Below are 21,282 nucleotides of genomic sequence, written 5' to 3'. Positions count from 1 at the left end.
ACAGGGAATACTTAAATACCTAAAATAGAAGTGAAAAGCAGAAATTCCCTGGATGTTCAAAGGCAAATATTTCTGGGATCAGACACTGTAAGGTAGGTTATTTTTAGATCTAAAAGTCTTGAAGTTTGCAGGCTAAATTTCTGGAAACTAAAAGAGGGAAGGAATGATCACTTCACACAGTGTCTTCCCACCTGTCCCTCTTCATCCGTCTGTCTGAATTTACAAATTACATAGCTGTTCAATCACTTAATCTATAAAATTTAGATCACCAAGTGATCTAAAGCAGTGAAATTAATGCAAAGACAGAAGAAAGCCCCTATGCACCAGGCCATAACCAGAAGGTAAGTTTTCAAGCACCTCAGTATTTATCTTGACAATCCTTATCTAAGTACTCTTGTACAAAACTAGTTCTCTGACAATCAAGAATGCAAATCTAAGTGTCCTTTCAGGTAATGGATGTCTGCACTCTGGAACTTCTGTTGCTTGGAATAAATATGTATAAATAATTCAATTGTGCTTACTGCACCAGAAGTTATACCTAGTACTTTGGGTCCCTCCCCCTTTACTAAACAACTACTGAACTGAAATTTAAAGACATTTCCCAATTTATACAATACGGAAAACGTTATCATGCATTGGTCTTTCTTTAAAATAGCAGTTATAAGCTTTTAAATATGCGAGTCTCTCCCCAAGTCAGCTGTACCCCACAGCTACCACACCAGGAATATTACCTTCCTGTTTTCATAATAGGAGATAATTATATTAGATGACAATGCATGGTAGTAACTGTGGGTAATATATGGCCAAAATTCAAGAAACTGCTTTCTATCATCAGTCCTCAGGATTAAGTGTTTTTTTTCGGAGGAAAACACTTTCTTCCTCTACTTTCAAGCCCCAAATTGAGACTGGTTTACAAATGTGGGCTGAATGGTACCTTCCAGAATATTTCATCATATACTGGTGAAGAATAGCCCAGAATTGTTTAAGGTAGTGAATAGAATGATGAACAGCTAAGATTTCAGAGAGGACCCAGCTTACTATATCAAACTTACACCAGTTGTCTTGCGGACAAAATATAGCTACTCAGTACATAAAATGTACAGACTGACTGTAGGAAGTGATTAATTAATTTCTTCATTCATTGATCTGTCTTCTTCAACAGTCATTGTGAATGACATTAAGTTGTACCTGACTTCCTCAGGATCTTGGCTTGCTTCCTCAAAAGTGCCAGCAGTAGACCTAAGAGCCCAGAGTCACGAAATATGTCACTGAATAACAGGTCCTTCCTGGTCATGCTGAGGAGGCACCGGAGAGCTGTTAAGGTGCAGAATGGCACTATGTTTTCCTTTATCAAATACTGAATCTTCTTCAAAATTTCATGGGGGACATAGGACAGGTCTAGCACTATGGACTCCACCAGTCTGAAGAACTGGACTTGGATTGGGTGAGGTTTGAAATGGATTATGTCAGTAAACTGGTTGATAGGTTGTAATGTCCATTCCAGAAGAAAGAAGTTCACCGTGTCCCAGGCCCATATGGTACTAATTGCTGCCAAGATTCTTCCGCACAGGTACTGATCATTACTTTTCTGGAAAATGGACTGCAACACCTGAAAAGCCTGAAGGTTCTTCACTGTCATTCCTGTGGGATAAAGCCAGATGAGATTACTTTTACATCAATACTATTTAAGACTGCAAGCACCATAACTATAATGTTAAATCATATCTGAGAGTGGAAATAGAGTCACAGACACAAGTGGTGTAATTGGGGGACATGTTCTCAACCTTGAATCAGACCCTACAGCTGACACAGTCAGTTCAGTTTGATGTAGGTAGCATTCAGGCTCCTGCAGTGTTAAGCACATAGATTAGAAGATGACATTTCATACTCCTTCCTCTATCTGAAGACACATAATGAATAGAGCTTAATTTGTCTATGATCCACCTACATAGCCACACATATATACGTATACTGTACCAGAAGACCGTGTCCGTTCAAAATCAAAGTGAGGCAATTGAGGGTGTACAATATTGCCAGAAACTTTCAGTTCAGTTTTTCCACAGATTGTAAGGCACGTCAGCATGTCCAAGATCTCATCCAGATAAGGGTCTCCTTCATTTTGCTGCAACCCCTCACATCTAGGAACAAAACTTAGGATGGTCATATGTTCATGCCTTAGTAATACAAACATTTTGGATATATCACCAGGTACTGAGTACACAAGAACATTTCACTCAGCACTCCTCCCCAGTCTGTTTTACTGTCTTTTTGTCTTATTTCTGTGAATTTTTTAACCATCTTACACACAGTAACTTCACACCATGGTGGCACATTCTGAATCAGAACAAAGCTTACAATCTGAAGAAAAAGATTGGAGTGACACTGTAAGAGTCTTCTGAAGAAGAGGAAGAGAAATATTGGAACTTAGTCCAGTTATGTGTACTTTTTAAAAAAAAAAAAAAAATTCTCTCCAAAAGAATGCCTGTTTTGGGGAGTAAAAATTTAAATTGTGTGAGATATCAAAAAAATTAAAACAGAAACTTTACATTAAAAAGTAAGCATATGGGTGGCAAGGTAAGGGACTTGCTGACTGAGGTAAATAACAGAAAAATCTCAGCCCTTAAGAAGGGGAAAATATTATATTGCCTGAGCTTTGTGAATCAGACATGAAGATGGTATGTCTCTCCTATGTAAGGAAGTAATTTGAACTGTAACCCCAGATTTGTCACAGTTTAGACTGAAGTAAGAATCTGTCAAATGGCACAGAGCTGCTTATCACATTGTCCTATTCTGTACTGCTTAGAGGGGTCAGTTCTTAAGGAAAACTGCAACATCTGGGCATGAGTTAGGAGCATAGCAATAGACTCATACTGGAAGTTAGAAAGAATCTCAGGAGAAAACAAAACAAATATGTTCTGTTTTAATCTAAACAATAATAATAAAAAAGGCCAGGGTAAATGCTAGTATCTGTTTTGGTGAGAAAGAATGCAATCAGTAAAAATCTTTTTATGTGAAAAATTCCAAACATCAGAGAAGAAACCTGGTCACACAAAATGTTCAGGAAAGAAGCTCTGTGTCTATCTTGTCTATCCCTTTCTGCAAGTATATGCTGGGAAGGGAGACTAATATGAAGTCCTGAGCACCTGTATGTTATTTCTGTCTCTCCAGGCTAGTTACACCAGTTAAAAATGGATGGGGGCAGTCACAGCCCTTACTGATAAAGATCAGGTGTTTCTGCCCTTACATGGGTAGAATTTCATCAGAACTATATATCTCAGCACAGTTTATTGGGGAAAGCTAAACAATCTATGGTAACCAAAGAAAACACTGCTAGAAAAAGACAAAACTTTTTCCCACTTTAAGTTAATAATTTTGGGCCTTCCAAAAATCATCAGAAATCATACTCACCTATGGATATATTTGGATTCATGATTCAAATTACAATCCTCTAGATCCAAACTACTAAATACACCCCACCCCCCTTTCAGTCTAACATACTGTTCAGGGACCAAAATTCTTGCACGTGTTGGAGAAGAAAAGGCAAAGCCAGAATGGAAACAACAACACATTGAGAAGACCTGGAAATGCTCTCTTCATACAATATTAAAGGAAACAAGAACAAGGTTCTTAAATGCTTCTGGGGAAGTGATACAATGTACTGTTTTGACATAGCAAACTCAGAGCGTGGTTAGACAACGCAAGGAGACAAGGAGAGTGAAAAATTCCACTTTGTACTTTTGCTTAGGATAACTAGTGGGGATTTGTCCTGACATGCTCATATTCACCTCAGTTCTGAAGAACGTAAACATTTCAGATATGTTTGGATGGGTTGGTTTGTTTGTTTTCTGCACAGCAAGGAGATCAGGTTTCCCTCCCTAGCATTCATGGATCAAGAGTTCACCTTAACCGAGACAAATGTCTCTGACCTACATCCCCTCTAATACTAATTGATGAAGAACCTTTGTCTTGTGTTCAGGAAGTCCATATCTCACCTCTAGACTAACTTCTACCATTAATTTCCCTTATGGTTTCAGTAGAAGAAGTTATGTACTGCTTCCCTTCCTAAAATAGGAATGAAAGACCCAGTATCAGGGTCTTTGTTACTACCTTTGCATCCACACAGGATTACCTACATGATTCATATTTTAAAACAGACCACCATGCATTCTGAAAATGAAGTTTTCCCATCCTCTAGAAGCCCACTAAAAACCTCTCTACTTACCTGAGTAAAATTTTTAGCAGGAGTTGGTAGCCATCATTATTTTCAAACTCTGTTAATAAAGCTGATGATATGGGATAGGAATCTTTCACAAAGCACAAGACAATACTAGCAGCTTCACACACATCACAAGCAGGTAGGGTATCAGACAGTTTAAAGAGATTCTGAATAGCTATTTTAATGCAGTCCACAGCTGTAGAGGAAGAAAAAAAAAAAAAGGCAGGTATTTAAGAACTGACAGTCAAACAAGTTCAAAGTTACTAACAAAAACAGAACAAGTATGAAAAATTATTTCCCAGTAAAATAGGAGTCAGATAACTCTTTTTCTAGAAAGAAAAGAGGATATATGAACATACATTCATTTCAGAGGCTATATGAAGAGTATTTCTGGTTCTAAAGTGTACATGTATTTCTTTGCTTAACCCCTAGAAGTTGATTCAGTCTCAAGAGTATAAATTTCCAGCCCACCCACTCACCAAAATTAATATACAGTGAATCCAGCTGTTTGAGTACAAGGTAAGTGGAGGCTGACCGTATTTAGTTGCCTTGTACTAAGTCAATCACCGATTCTGTGCAGAGTTCACAGATGAATTCTTTGCTTTGTAATGGGACACATCCTGTTCTGAGCAGTGAAGCCTAGTTTTCTTGTCTAATCTGATGGCCAGTCCTTCCAGGACAGCTTCAAAATATCTAAACCATCCCATACTATTAGAACTATTATCCCTCAGCCTTTCAATCTCACCCAGGAAGCCAAATTTTTGTTTTAAAAAATAAAAATACCTGTATGCAGTTGCTCCATGACAAGGAACACTGACAGTAAAGTTTGGACTATAGAATTTTTTTTTCTTCTAAGAAATTCAGACCCATGGCCTTTGCACTTCTTAATTAAAGAAAAAACAAACAAACAAAAAACCCCAAAAAACCCCCCACTACTCTGACAAAGCCAAGGAAGAAATGAAGATATAACTCAATCAATCATGATTTGTCCCAAAAGATACTGTTGCTCTGGCAGTGCCCTCAACCGTATATTCAGACTGTGCATGAGCCTTAGGCTCACACATTGAATCACACAAATTCAAAAAAATATAATACATCTTGTCCTTGCTTACATTAGTGTGATCAGGTGGGACTGGTTCTTGCCTGTAATTTTATTTTTTGTGTAGAAAAAACTTCAGCTTCCAGATGGCTATCAGTACTTGATAAAGCTCCTGTCTAGAGAGCCAAGAACCCATGCTTTGCAGTTAACTGACTACCAGATGACATAGAGATAAAAATCTGTCCTGGGTAGACTCTTCTTGAGAATTCAGTCTCAGTGGAGCTATGAGGAAAGGAGAAACCAAATTACTAAACCAAACCTTGTAGGTACACAATGCTGGTTTTGGTCTGAGCCTTTGAAATTGTTCTCAGCACACGGCCTGTAGGTACTTTCCATGAGTGGCTACACTGGTCCCACAGGGAAGCAGTTGCTATAATTAATGACTGAAGTTTATCAGCTGCCAGAAGTTCCTCTACACCTTGTTCCTCTCTGTACATGTTAAGCATTATCTGAAAAGCAAACAAACATCAGCTACAATAAACACCTCTACAAATATCTGGGAGATGAAGAAAAATTCATGGGCATGGGGGGAATTACAGTTTGATACTAATACCAGGAGAAAGGATGTGGTGAAATGAACAAATAAAACTACCACTAGTATATTCTCAATGGATTTTTTTCCCACATAAAGACATGCTGTTTTGTTTAACAAAAAAATAAGAGAGAAAGTGACATCTTCTCAGATTGGTTTATACTACTCCTGATGCTTGTTCAATGGTTTTCAGTCCAAATTTACCCCTTTTTTTGGCAGTTTGAATCAATCACCAGTTAAAAGCTTAAGTGAACATACGTGAGTACTTGGAACAAATTAACTCCCAGAGGCATATCTCACCTTAACAAGCATTTCCTGAGTTTGGGTGTCATCCTCATTTGTCTCTCCATCATCACCAGTTTTCATCAGAGGAGAAGTAAAGAAAAGGTACAGGCACTGCATCAGAGCAGCTGGAAGGCCAGATCCAATGATGTTCCACACAGTTCTCTAAGTAAGGAAAATAAAAATCAGCCCCTCCAGAAGCTGACCACAGTTTCCTTGTGTTTCCACACACTGAATGTAGTCATGATAGATGAAAGAACTACTTGAGCATTTTATCCTTACAAGTGCTCTAGGGCACACAAGCGTGGCAATCACATAGCATGGCTGTAAAAATCCACTTGGCAGAAGTAAACACGCTGACTGTGTGTTGCCATAGCAGTATCTGGGACTTCCCACTCCAGCTGTACTACAGCTTTGACAGAGACACTGTGTCCTGCAGAAGACCTGCAGTCAATAAAGCACACAACCTGCAAACTAACAGCTAAAATAGCAGTAAGTCCAGGAGCAGACAGTGCCTCCTTTATCATTAGTTCACAGGACACCCTGCAGCTACAGAGGTGTATGTTAAAAGCACAAATTCTCTATTTCCTCCTTGACACAGCATAGAAGCAATTTAGCTATAACACCTTTGATTTTGTAACATACTGAATAACTGCACACACACTTCTAATCTTAGCTTTTATAAATGCAAGAGACACTTTTCCCGCAATGTTTCTCAACACTTAGTTTCTTCCCATCTTTGCTACATCTGTGTACAACTGTAAATTTTGTGTGTATGCTACAAAAAATAGTAATGTCTTAAATTTGTGAAAAACACAAACCTTATCAGGAGCTTAATGCTGTGACTGACTATATATGATTTTATAGAGATCCTTATGACACAAAACATGTCCACTAGAAGCTGATAGCAAGATTTTATTTTCATGTGTCTGAATAAAATGAGACAAATTGTCTAGCTCAATGTCAGAGATAAATACAGCCCTGATCCCCATCAGCAGGCTGTACTGCTGATGCCAATCTGCATTCAGGATGGCTGTACAGTAGAGCTTGTGAAATGCTTTGAAATTCTTCAAAGTGAGAGACTATCAGGATAGAAGATCCAACCACTCACTGCATTACCAGACAGAGAGATCCTTGCTGGTCATCTTTTTGATATGTAAGCTGGAGTGACAAAGAAAGGTTGAAGAGCAGTGATACACAATGGGAAAAAAAAAAAAAAAAAAAAAAAAGAGAAATCAGAGAAACACCAGCAAAAAAAGCTGTCTAATGATCAGAACAAAAAGGGTATCTGAAAGCACAGAGCACTTACTTCCCTCTTTTAGAAAAACCTGGACTATAAACCTATAAATCTGCTGGTGTGTCCTCTACCTGACTGTATAGCCTGGGCATGCAGAAACACAAAGCATTGGGGGTAACACAAACATGATGAGACTTAGGTGTTCCACTGTTGGGGTGGCTAAACAGCTTCTCCGAAATAAAAAGGAAAACACCCCAACAACACAAAACAAACCAAAAAATCCTTTGTTGTCATTTCTCTTACTGAGTCAGTCTGTGAGAGCAGATACACTGATTTCAGGAGCAAACGGCCATCTTCTGCTTCCCCTTTCTGTTGTAGCAACTGGTCCAAAGCCAGACGAGCTTCCTCTGTTACCACAAAAACATTAAACTTAAATTCCTTAATGAAAGATGAAAATGCTGCATTCATTCTTTCTTAACAAATCTGACAAATTTAACAAAATTACAGTAGCAGGTGTCTACAGAAGGACAAAAAAAGGATTATTGATCCAGCATCAGACTCAGGTCAGTTCATATAAACTACATGTTTCAGACTGATAAGCTTCATGAGGAATTACAACTCAGTGCATGAAGTCTGTCAGCTGACCTGAATGTACAACAGCCACCACGAAAGCCATGTGTGGCTAGCAGTAATTTTCTCATTAAACAAAGCTCCTCAATAGTGTGTAGCTTACACTTTTACTGCACAGCTGCTGTATTATACATTTCCAGCTTCAAAAGTTCCAAAACCAAGGCCAGCACAGCATGCAAAGCCACATCTTCAGTGTAGTTATCCAAAACTGGTGCTACCTCACACCTAGTAGAAGATCTGGCTTACTACATACACGTGGCATTTTCCTGTTTCCCCTTTATTTCCTTCATGGTAAGCACAGAGAACAGCTGAACAAAAGCACACTCCCAGAATAAGTGGATCCAGTGGATATGGTATGGGGTCATTACCTGCAGGTTTGCCATTGATCTTCCTCTTAATTTCTTTTGTCAGAAGCTTGGAAACCTCACTGGCTAACAGCTGAATGTTGGGGAATACGATTATCCCAGCAGACTGTTCCCAGGCCTGAAATCCAAGTGTAACTGTTAAGTCTTTCTGATACAGCATGTCTTTGGTAGATTAAGAAGTACTAATAAATATAAATAAACAAACATAAAGCTAACATTACCCTGCAAAATTCTCTCCCCAGACAGTGTAGTCCATTAAGCAGTATTTGCCAGACAGGCAGGAGCCTGACACTACAGATACAGAAGCCAAGCTGGAATGACATTTTGAATCACATAATGCACCTACTAGCGAGCATTTACATTATTCTCTACATTTAATAAAATCAAAATAATATAAATGTTTTTCATGGCCCCTGTGTCACTAATTGTTTGTATCAAAAAGCATGCTATTCCCTTTCAAAATACAACATAAATACCCTGTACCCTGAAGAGGTTACAACTACAGTTATCCAAGAATTTTTTGAGTAAAAGTATATCCTCTAAAAACTGTTTTCCCCATAAGTAAAGTTGGTCATAGTTTTCAACTGAATTACAATAAAAATAAAATTGTATTTTCTCTGTTTAGCAAGTCACTGAACAGTCTTAGCTACTGAAGCAGCGACTGAGACTGAAATGGAATTGGAACTGCTGCTCTCATGGAGCATTTGCAACAGATGTGTCAAAAATAAACCATGGTAATACAGTACTACTGCTCCCAGGTAGCAGTATACCGGCCAACATTCACCTAAAACTGAACTATTTATTTCAAGTCAATAAATTCATAAAAATCACAGAATGAACAAACAAGCAAAATCTTTTGGGTTTGGGAGTTCTTTTGGTATAGGGTTGGGGTGGGGTGGGGTGGGGTATTTTTGGTTTTAATACATTCATAAAGTTTCTGCCTGTCAATTCTACTCTATTTTGGGAGGAAAGTAAGAGTCATAAAATCCGCATTTCTTGCTGGACAGAAATAATCTTTGTTGCAAACTAAGAAAATAAAAGAAAACATGGGGAAAGAAGCTGAAAAAACAGCACTATTCTAGCCCAAAAGGCACTGGATGTGATTTTGCAGCAATATGAGTTGCCTAACCCATCTGCCTATGGGGTTAAGTTGTAGGCTGCCAGGCCTGGAGTGACAACTCTGCCTGGCTAGGAATTTGCAATGTTACAAGATAGCTTGCATCATGAGTACAGATCGATGATAATATAGGAAAAGATGCACTTCTAAAATGCTGAGATGATGACAGTAAAGGTTTACAAGATCAGGATTTATAAACATTTCCTATGCTATAACAAGCACCCCTAAATAGGAAGCTATAATCCTAAACGCATAGCTAGACAAGGAAAACAAATGTATAGACAAATTTATAGACAATTTACAAATAAGTTTATAAATTACTTGTTCAAGAATGGACAAGCAATTCAATGCAAAACTGACAGGAAGAACAACAGCAAGATTTGATGGTTCCCTTTTCTGAGTCTGACAAACAGATCCAATCTCAAATGTTTCTTAGCCTTGACTTTAGGAAAAAAAATTAATTCAAAAGCAATAAATAATATTACAGTAGACTAATACTAGCACACCCACTGGCCTCCAAGAATCAGGTAGCATTACTTTTATATAGAGCATCTAATGATACAAAGATCAATGTATTAGCAACAGTGTAGCATTCACCTATAAATACTAGGCTGAGACACCCCAGCAACCTTGAAAATTTTCTTTACAAAAGTGACCTCCTTCTAAAAGCTGAGAAAAATCAAGCTGTAAGGCCAGTTGATGAAATGAAGGTAACAAAAATAGACATCTGTTCTCTTAAAATAATTTGGAGCAGACATGCCATAATACTGTCTGCCAAGAAATCAGTGCAGCTCTTTGTGAATGAAGTTCTTCTACAAACATTATTTCATTCCCTGCCACTGCTTTCAATTATTTGTTTTTTCTTTGCTGATGGCAGCTTGTGGACAAGCTGTTTCTTTCCCCACAAAGTGCCAGTTGTCTGTCTAGGCAAGCACCTAATTTTACTTCATTTTACTTATTGACCTCTGGTACTGCACTCAACTCTTTTTTCTGGGCTACAAAATAGTGAAATGCAATTGCACAGTGCGCCTATCAATTAATTTTCAATCAATCAATGATATTAAAAAAGCAATCTAATTTTTTTGGATTTTGACCATAAATGATTTTCAGAGACCTCAGTTGCAGGAGCAAGATTCACCAGTTCCTCCACTTCTGATGCAGAAGTGAGGGAAGATCTGTAAAGAACAGAACCAAGCTGGACCTATACAATGACAAGAAACCCACAGCCACTTAAGAATATACAATATTTGTCATTAAGCTATACTTCTTCTCAGAAGAAAGCAGTGATAGATTGCTGCCCCTCAAAGAGGAACACCCTCTGAACACTTCAGAAAGGGCTTGTTATACTCACGCTTTTGCTAACAGGATAAATTTTAGTTCAGACCATATACAGCAGAGAGCAGTAATCAAAGGTTTATAGCATTGCTACCATTCTGCAAATATTTAGTTAGTCCATCTCACTACAGATGAGGCCACTAATGTTCTGATTTGATTTTGAAGGTGATTTTCCTGTGGGTCAGACACGAACCTCTAGAATACGCTCTAAGAACAGACCTAATCAGTTCCATACTCATCTTTGAGGCTATAAAAGATCTCTATGTGGAAGAATATCAACCTGACTCCATTTTAGGATGTCTGCCTTCAAGGGAAACTCAAATAACAAGGTATCAATGTAATATGATTTTATTTCTTCCTCTTAAGCCTGTTTCTATACGTGTAAGATTCTGCCACAAGTTCCCCATGTCTGCTGTTGCCATCTGTCCTTCCTGTTCCACGCTTCATGGAGAGATGCTAGCTCAAAAGCCAGCCATGTAATAGAACATTCTGATACTTTCTGAAGCACCAGGAGGGAAGATACAGAGGGCACATTAAAATTACTCCCAGCTTAGGCCTGAATCACAAGCAGATGGCTAACATTTTCTTCCTACACCTTTTCCTTCTACATCAAGGTGAACCAGTGAGTAATGTGCACCCATGCCCCAGGTGGCTCCTGGTTAGTGCCCTTTCTCTCCAGCTGAGTAAGAGCTAAAGCACTCTAAGACAAAAAGACAGAGATGTACTGGCATCTGCATGATCAAACAAGGAAAGGAAAAGCAAGTGATGAAAAATCCTCCAAGGAGGGAAAGGACTTATGCAGTCTCCTGTTAAACAGGAGGAAGTGAGGTGGTTTCTGTAAGAACTTCATAAATGCCCAACTCAAACCAAGATGTGTTTCCCCAAGCCAGCCCAGGGCCTTAGCACAAAGCAGAAGGCTGGTACATGAGGGGAGTAAAAGTCATATGGAGAAGGACGTGATGACTCAAAGCTAAAGGACCAGATCCTCCACAGTGCACTCCTAAATCAATGATGCAAGGCCAACATGCTTTAGCCACACATCTGAACCTAAATGCCTACAAAGCACCGCAAAACTCCACTGATACATCTAAGAAAGATGAAGGGTAAGACTCTCTCTCTCAGGGCACAAAATCAAGTGTTAAGCTAATGAAAAGTTCACATCTCCATTTTGAACATCTGCTGTAGCCAAAATATCCCCTCTTTGTAAAATCCTCTCTTTTCAAGTATTACTGCAATTTGGTAAATCACCTTCCACAATTCTAAAGCGTGTTCTAAAGTTCAGCCCTACAGAAGGGAAACACATGATGTGTATGCGTATGCACAACATTGCCAGTCCCTTAGCAATACTCAGCTTGCCTCCTGGGTAACAGCTTTCCTTTGACCCTCTAGTGCTGGTTTGTTTCTCTTGTATCATGATAAATAAGCAATTTCCCACTTTGCTGTCCAATTTTTAATTCACAAGACTTCTAGATTTTATAGTTTTCATCATCTTTGTTCAGTAATAACTTCCTCAGTCCTTTGAAACTTTCACTCCAGAAAAATTACCTTTGCATGGAAGGCATTCTTGCTATTCATACTTAGTTGATGATCAGCAAATCTAAAGTTTTTCTACATAATCTCATCTCACCAAGACTTGCTTACTTCCTGTTCACTAGATGGTATTCAAAAACTAAAGCTGCAACAGAACTCAGAAAACTTGAGATCTGAGAGTTTCAATTTAATTTTAAATTTGAGGCAGGAAAACCTCAGCAGAAGAATTTCACAAAAAGCCTACAATACATTTCTTACAAAAGGGGAAGGTAGCAGTTTGGAGAAACTGTCTTCCACAGAAAAGCCTGTCTTTGTTGGAATGAATTCATACCCTCAAAGCATTAAGGATGTATGTTTTCAATGGAGCTTCAAGAGGAAGGAAGATAGGTGGTCTGAAAACAGCTCTAAGAAAAGCAGAATAGATGCCTCTTGCTTCAAGCAAAAAGGTTGTATCTTGTTACTGTGCTGTCTCAGAAAAAGAACAGTGCAATTTCAGCATACCATTTAAAAAGCAGATCTATGGAATAAGAAGGTGCTCCTTTACAGAAAACTGTGAAATAATCAGTCCTGATCTGACTTTGAAGAGCATTCTTTGAAGGCTGAGGAAGGAATGCTGCTCCTTTGCAAAGCGAGAATTTTTGTGACCTGATAAAGTGGTGGTAAGCTCCCAAGAGAGCCAAGTCTGCCGCAGCACAAGTAGTGCCATGTGCAGAGAGAGATTCATTTCCAGTGACAGTCACATACATGGAGCAAAAGCTCTTCTGCTCAAATATAGCCTTTGGTTCATCAGGAACACTCTTTTATGCAAACAAATCCAGAAGTTGAGAGGCAGTGGTGAAAAGTGAAAGCTTTGTTCAGTAATTATAAATATCTGTAGGGCCATTTAGATTAAATGAGGAGGCTGCTTCTGAGACTCCAGGCTATACACTCACTGCCTTTTCAGACCCTTCCATTCATTCTGTCTGCACTGCCTTGGACCAGGGCAAGCTTGTTCTCAAACACAGCAAACTCTTCACCATAGGCATCACCAGATCCTGCCCACAACTCAGTTGTTGCACTACACGAACAACGCCTGTTTCAATGCTGTTAACTGACACCAGCATCTACAGCGATTTCAAAGTCCTGCTCTGCACCAATATTTATAAGCTTCACAGGTTCATGCTCCATCCAGCTAAGTGAAATGTTTACGACTATCTGGAATTATTCCTGCTTTACTGGCACGGACACCAAAGACTTCATAGCCCCAAGCATAGTGATTTCCCTGCACACACAATTCAAAATGTCCCTCTTACTACAGACTATCACTTTTGATGTCCCACGATGCTTCCATATAAACAGAGTCACCGTGTCATTAACATTTTTTTTTCTCTCACCTACCCACTGAATTCTTTTTAGAAAAAACAACTCAGCCAGGCAGGGAACAGATAGATCTGAGTGTGGTCAGTCAAGAGCACTGAAAATTCACAAGTGCATATGGCTGAAAAATGCCACCATTAAAATACAGTTTCAGCAAAAAGCTTTTATTTTCTTTCTGAAGTGCTTACATAGTGAGTGTAAAAACACAGATTCAATACCCACAAATACCCAAGGTAATTCAAGAGAAAAACAATTCTTCTGTACTACAACATAGCCAGAGTACATTTAAAGATAGGCCAGTTTTTCTGCTCCTTTCATTATAAGCTCTGCCATTCTGTTGCTGTATGGTCCACTCAAACAGTTCCCTGTATATTTCACAGACTACCAAACTAAAGCAACCCGCAAGATTCCCATTTATTCCAGAGCTCTTCCAGTTTCACCTTTCAGTATGGCCATCTCAGAAGCTTGAGGGCATGGGGTAGGGCAGTCTGCTAACTAAAATGTTCTAGTTCTCAGCTGTGTCCCTCACCCACAGTACGACCTTCCTCTCCTCATGCCACAGTTTCCCTGTCTGTAACACAGCTCCTCTCTCAAGCACTAAAATTAGATATCAGCACTGTCACTGACCCAAAAATTCCATGACTGTATCCCTGCATTTCCTCTAGCTGGCTGCATGCCACAACAACATTTTCCCAGGCTGAAACTGTTCTCAGCCCCCAACTAAATAATAAAATAGATGAGGCAGACATGAAGTGACTCTCTTCACAGGGTACTCTGAAACATGCCTGGCTCATCAACATATCCCTTGACTTCAAGAATAGAAATCAGCCATTCATGAAAGTAAAGCAGTGCTCCCCCATATACTTTTCTCATGCTAACATAGCAGGGTAGTTAGATGAAAGGACAAGAAACTTGTTTCCCCAGGCTGCCAATGGAATTAAAGTAATTATCACCTAGACAAAGGGATCATGCTCCAATTAACTCTGTTGGCAGTTAGGGTGACCACAGAATGGATAAGAGGAATAGAAACTCAAATTTACATTCTTTGCATCTGCACCAAAGAAAACAAGAACTAACCTTTAAGAAGAGGGGAAGAAAGTCCAGCAGCCTTCTCTGTTGCTCCTCTGAGATGAGATATGGAGCCACCTGCTCATACTCTACAAACTGTCTGCCTAGAGTCTCCCACTGGAGGGTATTGCTCTGGGGTGGCTTGTCCTTGCTGTGTGCCGGCTGTCCCGGCACTTCTGCTTTGTCAATATCAGCAGGGCTTTGCTCTTGTTCTGCTTTGCCAGGTGAATCCTCCAGCTCCCACATGAGTTCAGCTGCTTTGTCCATGCTGAAATGAGACCTGAAGTTAAAGATACTGTGTTATTTACAATTAGCATCATCTCTTACCAGTCAAGCATCCCATGAAACTAGACACTGACACTTTTAACTACTGGAGTTCGAGAGTTTAGAAGTATGCAAATGCTGACAGCCACTGACTTTTACAAAAATGGCAAAGTACCCTCCTCCTGGACAAGAGCATTACCACCTTGCAATCACATGAACAAGCTCTCTCCCATGAGACACATGTGCATGTGCTACACAACTCATCTGGGCTTTGGCAGGATAAACTGGTAAACCATGCAGGAAAACTGGATTCCAGCCCCAGCTTTCCCACTGGGCCAGATCATCTCCCTATACTTCAGTCACCCCAATTGTAAAACAAGTTATAACTATAACCATCATCAAATCTGCAACAGAAGAGCACTACCCAAGAGCCAGGTTACACATTTCATTGAGTATGGATGCTAAACTAAGCTGCACATCTCCGATGCATTCCCCACCTAGAGTGGGGTTGAAGCACTGTCAGGAATAGGAGCTGTGTAGAAAAGACAAGGATTCCCCACATGGGTGTCCTGGCCCAAAATGGCAGCAACATTCAGCTCTTCTATACTGCAGATGTACAGCTCTGTACAAGATGTATTTTCTCTACAGCATTACTCGTTTTGCTGATCCTGTAAACTGAAATAGATATGCTTCAATGAAGAAGCAAGGTGCTTCTAGGAGGCCCATTTCCATCAAATTGAACTTACAAGGGTCCATCTTGCACTATAGGTATAGGAACTCTTCTGGTACCCTCATCTCAACCCCAAGTCTTCTAATCTACTTTACAACCCTGTTTTCATGCATAGTCTTCTGGGAGGTCACTGACACAGCCTTGAATCTGTAGCAATCCTATTCCTTTGCCATAGCCGCCTGTGAGCTCACCCTGCTACCCAGAATCTACATAATGACAACACTTACACCAATGGAAATCAGCCTTCTCCAGTTTCCATCAAAATCAGCCATATGCTTATTGGTGTCTAGGACATCATCTGATTACTCAAAATATGACACACAAATTATCATAGTGTGTGCAGGCAGCTGGGGAATTGTCACCAAGATGAACATAGTTCATCCCCTTACTTAGCAAATATATTGTCTTTTCAGAGCCTAGAGGAATCTTTTAACACATCATTACACCCCCTCAAAGAAGAATACCAATGTACATCCATTTCTAGGAAACAAGTTTCTTTTCTACACTGTCTCTTTGATTGCCATTCTAGCTTGTGAATAAAAATGGCAAAAAGCAAATGTAACTAAAAAAGAGTCAGATCTGCACTACCAATACATATACCCCTTCAAATAAATTTTGAAAAACACTGTTATGAGCCTGGTTTAGAAATTATGAGCCAACACTAATACTATATTTGGGATTCTTCATCTATCAGTTATGCAGCTTGTTTACTGCTTGCATCCTGCCCACTCTAAGCCAGATGAACCAGTGTCACTTCCACGTTCGCACAGTAGCTCCGTACTGCAGAGATGAAAAGGGTGACATTATATTGTCACTATGCACTACACCACCTGCAGCAAGCTGATGGTCCCAGCAGACACCTACGCTTGCATGTAAATGCTGATCCCTCACACTACAGCAGGAGGTAACTTATTCTACCACAGCCCATATTCCGTCCTTTTCTAGGAGATGGAGGGCTACAAAATTTTGATCGGTCTCCAGCTATGTCAATCTGGAACTTCCTACCTCAACAACATTTTGTTTCACTGCTGTTGTTTTCCTTAATTATCTGTGTTAAGACAACATAGCCCTGTGAGCAGAAAAAGTGTGATGACTCTCTGCACGGAGTAAACAGGAAGACTCGTTCCTCATGACTGCATGGTAGTTATATTTGTCATATGTCATACTTAACCCTGGTATGGGATTTTGGCTCATTTGAGTCATCATGAAGCTGTACAGTGCGTTGAGAAAGCCTGGGGCTGAGAAAGTTCTAGGGCTTCAGTGAGCATAGTTGAGAGTTATTTTTTCATTGAGGCTGCTCTCACATCCCAAATGGCACCATTCTCTTCCTAAGGGAAATCTCTCACCTTGGAAACTACTCTGCTAAGACTAAATCAATGCTAAGTAACAAGTTACTCACTTCCAGTGCCTAAATTCACCTTGGTCATTTGTACACAGAAGTCCCAAATCCTTTACAGAGGCATACAGACCATACAGATGGTGAAACTGAGGCATGGAGAGGTGAAATGAAGTGCTTATGCTGGCCTCAGAAGGTCAAGGACTGACCAATAAATGGCACTGCTTGAACTGCAATGCACTGACTGCCACTGCAAATGTGTTTACCAATTTTCTCTCTTTCTAGTCATCATTTACTTAGCAGGCCTTTCTTGCTATTGGCACAGCTAAGGCAAGAAGGACTGGTCACTCAAAAAATTCTCACTCTATGAATCTATGTAATGAAAGAATTCTTCCCCTCTCCACAGGAATATTAAAACCAGATATGTACACACAACTTCATTAGTGAAGACCTAATTGTAACAGACTATGTAAGACATTTGAGCATACATGGAAATCTTTAATCGCCAAAAGTATATGAAAGCAAAATGAGGATTATGATTTGCCTCCTTATTTACTCCAACAGTCTAGACTACAGGAGGCATATTAGACTAAATACCAGTCTTCTAGTATTAGTCTGTTGTCTCCACTTGCACTATCTGCTTTAAATATTCCTTTTCCTAATAGCCTTTTCTTCCATTTATGATTTAATTTGGACTTCTAAATATTTTTCTATTCCTCTTGGAGAATAATTATTCTTCTAGGCCAATCACAGTATCATGGAGTGCAGCATTAAAGTATCTTTGGTATTAAGGATAACTTAGACATTTTGAAAAGGTCTTATATGTTGGCTCTCTTCTACATCCCAGCATTATTCTGATCTTCAGTGTAAACAACAGTTTATTTCAGTTTTGGTAAGTTGTAAATACCACAATGATATAAAAAGTAGAGTCTAAATAATAAAGATTTTAAAAGACATAAAAGCGAAAATATAACAAATAAACCTGATGCTAATGTCTAGAAGTTTAGTGACTTAACAAGCATGATTTTTTAAATGACATTTCAATTATATTTATCTGGGATTAACACTCCCAGCAGTTCAAAGAATGATCCCATTCAGCTACAAAATCCCAAACTGCACCAAGATCAAGACGTTTACTTATACATTTAAAATCCTTTGTTATCAGAGAAGAGTCTCACGGCAAGATGGTTGACCAAAACACAATCAAGTCTCATACCAAATTTCAGAGTTTGGTCCACTTTTCATGGTAAGTATCTGCGAAAAATATCAGATATTTGAGTGTACATGGAAATCCTTAATCTCCAAAGTATGTGAAAGCAAAATGAGGACAACAATTTGTCTCCTTATTTATTCCAACTGTCCAGACAAGAAGAGGCATATTAGACTAAATATTAGACCCCCAGTACTAGGACTACTTGCTTTAAATATTCCTTCTCCTAATAGCCTTTCCCTGACTATTAAAACCCCAGTTTCTAGTGACTATCAGAAACACACAACTCACAGCAACCCAAAACTCAGTGTGTGTTACCCCTTTATACCCCCCTCCTCTCCTTGACAGCCAAGATAAATCGGCTCATTAAACAGTCATGCCAGTCAATCACTTTAAATGTTAGAAACAGGAATTTCACTACCTTCCCAGGAAAGCTGCCTGATGCTATAACAGACCCAAGCAGTAGAAGACATCACTTGTTTCTTTTATGAACCACCTTCTCTCACAAATTCTAGTTCTCTCCCAAATCAATCACGAACTCCCTCTGTGGCTCACACCACTGTGCTCCCAGGAATTGACAGTACCTCAGAACGAACAGTGTGCCAGGTGCTGTCCATGTACTTTTACATCTGTCGTTCCCAGTCACCTCAGTTCTTCCTCCCTGGGGTCCCTCTGCCTTTACATTATCTACACCTATCAGCTCTATGTCTAGTGATCATACTTGGCATATTTCATGAGGCAAACCTAAAAATATCACCAAAAAGATTTACTCTTTGATATCACTATCTTCTCAAATACCAGGGCTGCAATGAAATAAAACAAGTTGCAAAATTCAATATCCTACCCATCCTTGCCAGGTCCATTTAATTGGTACAGCGCTTTATACAATAGGAGCCTAACATGACCGGTGCCTTGAAATAGAAATAGCTGACAAAGTACAAGTAACAGAGGGATTTTAAAAAACCCATCAGCTTAGAGAAGGTTGAATACTGTTCAGAGAACAAGTCCCATTTCAGTAGGATGCAGCCCATACTTCTTCAGCAATATAAGTATCATTTCAGCACGTTTCAAGAAGGTGTGACACCGTTACTACCAAAGGAGTTGCATTCATTTACACTAGGACTTCATTTGTTCAAGCATATTTTTACTTTTTGAGTAGAACTAAGTTGGACAAATAATTTCTGCAATACAGTCTCACAAATCATTAATTCAGTTTCAAACACTTCATTTTTTTTTACTTTTTTTGTTTGAAGAGCATATCCATGCAATCCAAAAGTAGCTATAAACCTGACTTAGGATCTCCCTCATGTACACACTCTTCATTTTTTCTGTTTTAAAAAGTAGCTTCTAAATATCTCATTTGGAACAGTTTCTTCTCTGACTGGTATACTGCAGCCAAGAGAGAAGCAGAGATATTGGGTATACTTGCTTTTGAGATGTGGTCCTCCTAGAACTGAAGCAATGCCACCATCTCAAGAGCAAAAGAATGCTTCTGGTCCGTCATGGACAACATAGTTGTAGAAAACTCAAAGGAACAAGTCCAGGGCAATTCTGATAATTTCAAAACAACAGCTCAATAGATAAGGACATGTAGTTAAACCAAATCTAAGTCTCCACTAGTAGCAGCAACAGATATACCCCTTGCATCTTGCAATCCTATTATTAATCCTAGATTAAACGATACAAGCAAATCACTGATCTTTTTTCCCCCTTGTACTGCAGTTTAGGGTGAACCTTAACTGAAACCTTTGCTGTTTGAATACAATCCCACCACAACAAAACAGTTGCAGATAATACTGCAATTTCCTTCAGCAATCTTTTGCTTTCACAGCAAATCTCTTGACATACCTGGGCTCCTAGACTCTGCAGCTCCTGTTGCAGTCAATAACCACTTCCAGAGAAACTAACATTACTGCTTCTGTCCTACTAGACATCTTGGTGTATGCAGCAGCTCCCACTCTGCTCTTTAAACTTTCCACTGTGAATCACCTGATTAGCTGCTGCACTTATTTCCTGAGGAAAGCAGAAGTGAAGAGCAAGTGAACCAACCACATGCTCAGATCTGCCAAGCTCCCAAAGCAATTTAGAACAATTCAGCTTATGCACAAACCTGGTAGGCACTGCATCTCCACTCCCTGGGTGGAGAGGAACCAGGTATGTCCCCCCATACCACAGTCACCAAGAAGAGGGGTGTGTGTGTGTGTGTTTCATTTTGTTTTTAAATTTAGGGCTTATCAAATTACTACAGGAATACAGCACCACAAAGCTCATGCTTTCTGTGCAACCTGCGCCTAAAGGACAGGCAACAGATTGAGTCCTTCCTCAAATGCAGTACCCTTAAAATAAATACATTTGAATGCTGAGGTGAATTCTAATGCCTTGACCTCTCCACTAAAATGGTCAAGGCAGCTACTCAGATCAAGAGGCAAACAAGCACTATAAACTCACTGACAACATAAAGGAGCCTAGATTAGCTACAGGGTTGGGGGAAGATTACTTTTCAGTTGTCTAGCTGCTTTTTTGTTCTCCCTAATATCACATCTGAAAGAATTTATAATTGTTTTTTAAGGAGAGGTGGAGTTTAAGCAGATTTACACAGGAAATTCAAGTGTTTCCTAAATTCCTTCTCCCCAAGAATTTTATTGTGACCTTGAGAATCAGTGGGATCATGGCCTTACAGTGACTGAAACCTGAGGGGATTTTACCCTAGGAGGTTAAAGCCATCTCTTTTTTGTTAACATCTACTTCACTCGGATGCCTGAAGAAGTATTCAGAGGAAAACTAACTCTCTTCTCTAGCTAAGCTAGGGCAGTATCCAGACTGGAGGCTCCTGATGTTTCTGAAGGTAGAAGCAGCAAGTCGAAGGGACTGATTTCACTGTTCAATGGGGTTAAGTAATAAGACAGGACAGCGATTGCCTATACACTGCAGGGACCTCTCTCAATGAAGCGATGTTTCTGGCACAGAACAGTCTC

At 39.5% G+C, this 21,282-nt stretch overlaps 1 protein-coding gene across 2 annotated transcripts in view; it reads right to left on the bottom strand.

The window, feature by feature from the left end:
• WDFY4 (WDFY family member 4) overlaps positions 1 to 19,759 on the bottom strand; it is a 145,414-nt gene extending 125,655 nt beyond the window's left edge. Inside the window, exons 1-9 of one of the 2 annotated variants that reach the window (XM_074908354.1) lie at positions 19,737 to 19,759; positions 14,777 to 15,035; positions 8,365 to 8,479; positions 7,670 to 7,773; positions 6,148 to 6,294; positions 5,575 to 5,764; positions 4,223 to 4,412; positions 1,978 to 2,138; positions 1,189 to 1,641 (exon numbers count right to left, since the gene is read on the bottom strand). In XM_074908354.1, the coding sequence (XP_074764455.1) occupies positions 1,189 to 1,641; positions 1,978 to 2,138; positions 4,223 to 4,412; positions 5,575 to 5,764; positions 6,148 to 6,294; positions 7,670 to 7,773; positions 8,365 to 8,479; positions 14,777 to 15,034 (1,618 nt within the window). In that variant the 5' untranslated portion in view covers position 15,035; positions 19,737 to 19,759. Of the gene's footprint in view, positions 1 to 1,188; positions 1,642 to 1,977; positions 2,139 to 4,222; positions 4,413 to 5,574; positions 5,765 to 6,147; positions 6,295 to 7,669; positions 7,774 to 8,364; positions 8,480 to 14,776; positions 15,048 to 18,891; positions 18,929 to 19,736 lie in introns of those variants that run through there. The other variant, XM_074908353.1, reaches the window with a different exon arrangement.
• Between the last annotated feature and the right edge of the window lie 1,523 nt (positions 19,760 to 21,282).

This window comes from Athene noctua, chromosome 5 (assembly GCF_965140245.1).
Source record: "Athene noctua chromosome 5, bAthNoc1.hap1.1, whole genome shotgun sequence".
In the NCBI taxonomy this organism is placed as follows: Eukaryota; Metazoa; Chordata; class Aves; order Strigiformes; family Strigidae; genus Athene; species Athene noctua.
This window is presented reverse-complemented; position numbering and strand designations above follow the sequence as displayed.